The sequence below is a fragment of the Sphaeroforma arctica genome, assembly GCF_001186125.1.
Source record: "Sphaeroforma arctica JP610 unplaced genomic scaffold supercont1.52, whole genome shotgun sequence".
Lineage (NCBI taxonomy): Eukaryota > Ichthyosporea > Ichthyophonida > Sphaeroforma > Sphaeroforma arctica.
In genome coordinates this window covers 179,757-187,238 of record NW_014040506.1, presented here as the reverse complement: position 1 = coordinate 187,238, position 7,482 = coordinate 179,757, and the positions used below count along the sequence as shown (strand labels likewise).

Sequence of the window (7,482 nt, the reverse complement as noted above, 5' to 3'; positions counted from 1 at the left end):
ATATTATTACTATATATATATATATATATATATGTATTATATATATATATTTACTATATATATATATATATATATATAGATATAGATATAGATATATATATAAATACATACATATATATATATATATATATATATATATGAATACATACATATATCTATATATCTATATATCACTTGTCAAAGTATTCCCATTATTTGTTTTGATAAAAAAATTGTTGATATTTTCTTCCTGTATTCTGTGTCGGATTTGCCTATATTGATCATATTCCTCGCCCGTGTTTCAGGTTTTTAAGATACATAATTTGTATTTATGAACTGATCCGTGTTTTTATGAACTAACCCTTTATCCTGCATATACCACTCACCGTGTTCCACACTGCAGATAGTGAAGACTATGCTGATGAACTCAATGACTTGCCTCGTGAGTGCTCGTATGAGAGCGATAACGCCGATAGTCCCTGGTCACATCCGAACCGATGGGAAGGACAGATGGCCGTCCCTATGATCTATCTCTCGCTGATCCACGCCATATTCAGACACGGTCCGAACCACTGGCCCTCCACCATGACTTTGTTCTTCAACGCGGTATGTTAGGAATTAAGTAGAGGAACATTTTATTTTATGTGAGGTGTTTTAGAGAGTATTTATGCTTGGTGTCATATTGCACTGACCCTCCACTATAACTTTGTTCTTCAATGCGGTATGTTGGGATTGGAGTAGATGTACCCATTATCTTGTGTGGGGTTGTTTCAGTGAGGGGTTGTTCTAGAGAGTACTTTTAAGTGTCATACTGTATGCCGTTAAGACCAGTATCAAGTGCACTGGAATAAAATGATGAGATTAAGGTAGCCTTTCAGCACATTTAACTCTTAGTGTGTTGGATATGTGATGGACAGAGCTCGTATATAAGTCTTGCGGGTGTATGTTAGATTCGTAAGTCGAATTCATGACGCCCACCATTGTCGGAAACGCACACCACTTGTGTGCATGCAATAGCAATACTCGGCGCTGATTGCTTTCTTACGTTGTTGTGTGCTATACATAGAACCAAGTGGAAACAGCAAGTTCGGATCTCGTACTCATATGTATACAACTATGTAATGGGTGAGTCGAAGGGAATGAAATAAGCGTACTCCTGGGAAGTATGCGGGAAAGTGACTGCACAACCCCTCGCGAACGCACGGGCATCACGTGTCGTATTCTGTCGCTGCCGACATCAATGCCTTATTTGTAGCTCGTGGCTGTGCCACAACCCTGTCTCGCTTTAAAACTAAAACACGCAATCCCATTGCTACGTTGCTATCGCCTTTGCCCGCAGCTGATTGACGAGGATAACTTAACCAGCTCGCTTCCCCGATTCGGTATTACGGAACCACGCCAACTGCTGTATCTCTGCCATCTGATTGGCCCCACCGTGGGGAGCATGTCGAGTGTACCCTTGAGTGTAAAGTGGGCATCCCACACGAATGATGTATGTTTTACAAATCGATTGTAACCCGGATTTTGTGTCTTGATCTAGCTGTATTAAACAACGATGTGTAGCGATTAAACATATAGCAAAAAAATTCAAGAGCTAATTCTTTGTTTGCTTGGAGGTATTGGCTTTGGAATGCTACGTGCTGTACATATTTTAAGCCTCTCGTCATACTTGCATCCAAACCTAAGTGTGCCAATACCATCCTCATATTCTTATACGCCTTTGCCTGGCAATTGCGCATTCCCACAGTACCAGGAGCACTACTCTCTGGGTCTGCTCTTCATGCAGCTGATGCGGGCCTTTGTGCAGGTGAACAATGCGGTTGTAGCACGACATGGAACGTATGTGCTCCCGTGTACAGCCACTTCTCGGGTCATCAATTTCCTGTAAGTACCTTTAACGTGATTTTCCATAGGTTTCTTTCTATTGAATTCCTTTGGCTACATCTTCAGCTTTCCTATCAATTTCTATCAATTTCCTGTAAGTGCCATTCTTCTTGAGTTGTACTATTTTTATTTTTATTTTTTATCAACTTTCTGTACATTCCTTCCGTTGTACAAAGCTTGAGGGCGGCGGAAATGGTTTTTGATTTGAGTTGTGATTGTTCCGACTTTTTCTGTGGTTACATATGAGACCGCGACTCTGAAATTGCAAGGTCGATTGTTCTCCTTGGACGAGGAACTGTCATTGAAGCTATATAGCTCCTGTCGCTGATCCCCACTTTTATTATTCCATCATCGACTCAGGTATTATATAAAGTACCACTACGCTTTTGAGAGCTTCGTGTGGGACGATGCGCAGCAAATGGTAAGGTCGAACACATCGGGGTTGCACAAAATGTCAGTGAACTGGCAGAGACACTGCATTGTTTCCGCGCAAAATGTTATCTGATTTATGGCCGTGAAAACGGACGCGAAACCGTTTGTTTGCATATCTGCTGTGCTAATTACTTGTATTGCAACATTAATCCACGTCTATTACAGATACAACTGTTCGATCCCCCCTTGCGGCTGCAGCTGCGTTTCCTTCGACGATCGTCGCCATAGCAATATGTCTATGGATGGCCTTCTTTCTGGTCTCCTCTAGGCTGTTAATGCCGCGTATAGTATATGTCGGCCCTACCTATGCAGAGTTATCTGTATCGCTGAGTATGGATACAGCTACGGCACCTACATACAATGGAATGACTAAAATGAGCGCATCGCATGAACGAGCTACAATGGAGTTTTTTGCACGAGTTGACCAATCATTCCGAAAGTCGCTGCCGTTATCTCTGACTGCGAAATTACTATAGGAATACACGATCATCAATATACACTCATCGAGCTTTACTGGACATGTTTCTTAATCGATAAAGGTTTTAGGATTGCGTACAAGTTTAGCAATCCCAGCAAAAGTATGTACAACGTATTTATATTTACTAAACTGAATCCGTATAGAAGCAGGTCAAGGAAAGAGGTTTTTTGTTGCTACATTATAGAGAAGGCTCTAAATACCACCAGTATCGCCAATGTAATACTTGCCCTTCACTTCATATACGCACTATATGCAAGCAGTCTTTTGATCGGCTAACTATCCGAGTCCTCTCGCTCTGGCGCCACCGACCCCTTCAGCACGGTGCGTCCTGCCCGGGAATTCCCTCGGGGTGAATCAACTGAAGATCGTGATAATACGGGTGAGTTGGTGACGGATACAGGTTTGGCTGAGGTGTTGGTAGAAACAGACGGCCTCCTGGATGAGTGGGTAGCAACAGACGTACGCCTGGATGAGTTCGTAGCAACGGAGGTACGTCTGGGAGAGTTGGTCATGGACGGGCGCTGTTGGGCCTGCCGCGAGGAAGAACTTTGGATTGTCGGAAGCTGATTCGTAACATCGTCACCGCCGGATACGGAGGGGTCTGGCAGCATGGCCACGGGCTGTTGAATCCACTGCTCTTGTGACACGCTGGATGGGTTCATAGCAACGGAGGTACGCCTGGGAGAGTTGGTTATGGACGGGCGCTGTTGGGCCTGCCGCGAGGAAGACCTTTGGATTGTCGGAAGCTGACTCGCAACATCGTCTCCGCCGGATACGGAGGGGTCTGGCAGCATGGCCACTGGCTGTTGAATCCACTGCTCTTGTGACACGAATTCATTCGAAATTGGGTTGGATAAGACCCGGCTTGCTGGGACCAAACTCTTCTTGCGATCCAAGTAGGAGCCACCAACACTCGATATGTTGTTGAAGGTGATGGTGCTGCCAATGGTGCTGCTGAAGTTTGCGCTTGTGCCGTCAATCACTTTGACGGCCTCTTCCCGTTTTTTCTGCCTGCGTTTCCTCAATAGCAAACAGCTCGCTAGCATGCAGCAACAGCAGCACAGACCTGTTAACAAAGCAATAGCTCCCCCCACGAACACGGCCAACGTGGTAGAGTCCGCCAAACTCGCCTTCTTTTGTGTGACCATACTATTACCCTTGACAATGTCATCCAGTTTCAACGCGTTAAGAAACGTATCGATATCGTACACCACACCTACATCCGAAGCCACCCATCTCTCTCCGGTTACGAATCCATTGTCTACCTGTCTGGGACTGAGTGCTTTGAACATGTCCCTCCTGCGTCTTCGCGCGGGCACACCGCTGATGCCTGATCCATCCAGGTATTCTACGCGGATGGTAAAGTTGAGATCGATGATGTTGAAAGTGTTATCTGACTCGGCACATGCCAATCCGCTCGTTATTCGTATGGGCGTCTGGATCTCTGGCGGCACAATCTCATTGACGCCCGCAAACCGTTGCGCAAGTAGGGACACATCTTTAGTGAAAGGATAGGGGTTGTATCCAAGACCTTCACAATCTCCATCAGACTCCCGCACAAGCTTTATAATGTTTGCGTCCTCGATCGTGATACCAGTGACGTTCGTCCACAATCGAAGGGACCAGTAAGTCATTTCTCCCAATGTGAAGCGATTGTTTGGGCGTTCAACGGCGTAGGTTGCATCGGTTTTCAACAGGATGTCCGGCTCGAACGCTCCTTCGATTTTGACTGTAGAATGAAATGCCAAGGAAAATTAAAAAAATATGGATGGCGAAACTTTTAAAATGAAAGTGCGAGATCCGTGCGATCTCATGAGAAGAGTTGATGAATATACATCCAGACACAATACGTCACAAGAGAAATTGGAAAATTGAAACAAGAGTTACTCAGAAATTAACTTACATTGTTGTTCTTCGCACAAGTCGTTGGTTTGAACCGATACGATTACATTCATAAACGGATCGGTTATTTTAGGACAAGCGCCGCTGGCCGCGGCGTCGGGTGAGCAGGCAATCTCCATATTCATCAGCGTGTAGAGACCGGTCATATCGCAATCCTTAACATCAAACTGCATATCCATCGTGCACACGCCCCCCTCAGAATTGTCCACACACTCATCATTCAGAGACGTCCACCTCGTGATGTTATCGTAGAAGTCATTGGTAGGCGTGACAAGTGTTTCGGGAGCAAACAGGAACGGTGGCAAGATAACATTGTATCCATTCGCAATGACTGTCACCTCCCCATCGATACTACCATCGGGGTCGTCCGTCATGCGCAGATTGCCGTCCGCGCCGGGGAGTATGGTATCCGTCTTGATGGTGTACATTCCAGGATTGACATCCTCAAATACGTAGTTCCCACTTGCATTCGTAGTGGTTGTTGCTACCAGGGTGCCTTGTGCATCATACAGCTCAAAGACTACCCCTGAATCGATAGGAATGAGATCGCCCGCTTGTTGTATGGTTCCAGTAATGGTGACAGCGTAGTTACTCGGGGTGGGGTTGTGGACGAACGGTTCTACGACTGTGTTGTGAGGATGGGATGGGAGGTCAAAGTCAGTGAATTTATGGGTAATTTCACATTAATATGAGCATTTGAATGCGTAGAGATATCGGCGGTGTAAAACTATGGTGCATACGTACAACACGAATCAGAACAAACGATAAGAAAATGGACTACAAGCAGCGGTTGCCATGCACTAAGGATATCTCCACACAAAGAACCCCCGCACTTACCCGTAGCTTCACCACCACCGGCGACGATCTCTACGGTGGGACTATCAGAAACGCCGACAATATAACCACCGTCTGCGACACTCACGAATGTGTAGGCACCGTCACCATTGGTATACGCCACTTGGCCAGTGGCGTCTTCGCCCGTACCTACCAATGTGACCATCACACCGCTCACGCCATTACCATCGGCATCGACAACTGTACCGACAACTGAGTCTCCTGATACAAGTACAAAGTCGACGTCAGACACAGACGTTCCCATGTATTTTACAGTACTGTCTCCATCAATCGGATCAGCGTTGCTGTCCAATTCGTCATCGAATATGGTGTACTCGGCCGGGACCTCTATTGTGACAATGTAGTTTCCCAGGTCAGTCAGGCCAGTAAAGAAGTAGCGGCCCTCCTGATCGGTTACCTTGGTAACAGACACCTGCGTGTTCGGATATGTCAGCACCACATCCACACCGGGGATCATATTTCCCAACGTATCGCGAACATCACCCGTAATCACACCCAATGGCGAGTAGCCGATCAGTACATCGGTAGCATCGCCTCCTCCGGTTACAACAATGGGGTTTCGTAGACCTGTGGTGACGACTTGGTTAGGATCGTTCGGGTTGTTCTCTGGTACCTCTACGTAGTATGTACCGACTGGTATATCTGTGAATTCGAAGTTCCCATTATCGTCCGTGGTGGTGGTAGTTATGATTTGACCGCTGGAAATGTCGACCAGAGTGACGGGTAGTCTTTCTAATTCATCTCCATTTGTGGTGACTGCCACTGTTCCGCTGTATTAATTCGAAAATGTCCGTGTAGTTGTTGAATAGTCAGAATGAGCTTGGACAAACATGCACCGGAGCATGAATGAACCAATTGGCAATTGTAGTATCAAAATCCAATATAACTCATAAATTACAGTACAATCTCGTAAATCTAGTGCCACTACAAAAACACCTTGTGATTAGGCACTTCGAGTACCCATAACGACATATGAGAAAGTGCAAGGACCGCATACGTGATTATGCTGGTTGGCTTCGACACTGAATAGGGGTTTGAATAATGGTAATCCACATTGCTAACAGACGGCTTCTCCAAAGTAAGATCGACGCCGAAACCCCCATCCAACAGATCATCGCCCCTAAAAGGCTCATCATCGAGGTAGTGCCCGTTGTTTCCCTTGACGTCCACAAGTACTGTGTAAGATGCGTTCTGATCGAGTCCACTGAATGAATAGCCGCCGTTGCTGTTTGTCTGTGTGACGGCAACGATACTGCCCTCTGCGTCCATCAGCGTCACCTTCATACTGAGCATGGGGCTGTTAAACGCTCCACTTGTGAGTGTTCCGCTGATATCACCGGGCGCTGCGTACGGGAACACCCCTGCGTCAGTTAACTGCCCATTCGTCACAAATACAAAGGTCTCGCCATCCACTAGGTCATCCGGGTCTCCTACCAGCATATTATCACCGAAGGTCGTGCTGGCGACATCAGTTGGTGCTACAACCCGATATGTACCGGTTTGTAAGTCAAAGAAGGTTGCTTGGCCAGAGACGTCGGTGGCCATTGTCTCCACCAGATCATTCTTGCCGTTATATAACTTCACAACAACATCGGATAGAGCCGCCCCCGTAGGAGCGTACATGGCATGCATGATTAATGCCCCAGGTACGTCAGTCAGCGGGGGTGGGATATAACCGGGGGTAGGGTTCGGCCCAGGGAATACATCGTACGGTGCCGCAGGTACGGTTATCTCTTCACCAGCGATTAAAACGTAAGGACTCGGTATTTGGCATTGTACTACGATCTGTACAACGGGAAATATACAACTTAGATACAACTTCAGAAGAAGAAGGAAATCTCGCCTTCCTGTGCGTGAACTTATATGAACTATGTATGTATGCATGCATGCATGCATGCATGTAATATATATATATATATATATATATATATATATATATATATATATATATA

General features: G+C 45.9%; 2 protein-coding genes across 2 annotated transcripts; one reads left to right on the top strand and one right to left on the bottom strand.

Annotated features, from left to right (window-relative positions):
- Positions 1–381: 381 nt before the first annotated feature.
- SARC_01354 (hypothetical protein) lies at positions 382–2,832 on the top strand. The gene is made up of 5 exons (XM_014304953.1): positions 382–585; positions 1,319–1,471; positions 1,727–1,863; positions 2,224–2,284; positions 2,461–2,832. The coding sequence occupies exons 1-5, from the start codon at positions 490–492 to the stop codon at positions 2,521–2,523; spliced, it is 510 nt and encodes a 169-aa protein (XP_014160428.1). The 5' UTR covers positions 382–489; the 3' UTR covers positions 2,524–2,832.
- On the bottom strand, positions 2,821–7,162 carry SARC_01353 (hypothetical protein; the record flags this gene model as incomplete). The annotated part of the gene is made up of 4 exons (XM_014304952.1): positions 2,821–4,502; positions 4,677–5,300; positions 5,513–6,300; positions 6,528–7,162. The coding sequence occupies 4 exons, from the start codon at positions 7,160–7,162 to the stop codon at positions 3,046–3,048; spliced, it is 3,504 nt and encodes a 1,167-aa protein (XP_014160427.1). The 3' UTR covers positions 2,821–3,045.
- Positions 7,163–7,482: the final 320 nt, after the last annotated feature.

Coding starts and splice junctions, on each gene's coding strand:
- SARC_01354 (XM_014304953.1), top strand. CDS start 490: ATGGCCGTCCCTATGATCTATCTCTCGCTGATCCACGCCATATTCAGA. Junction 1,472..1,726: donor GGGCATCCCACACGAATGAT/GTATGTTTTACA, acceptor GCATTCCCACAG/TACCAGGAGCACTACTCTCT. Junction 2,285..2,460: donor GGGACGATGCGCAGCAAATG/GTAAGGTCGAAC, acceptor CGTCTATTACAG/ATACAACTGTTCGATCCCCC.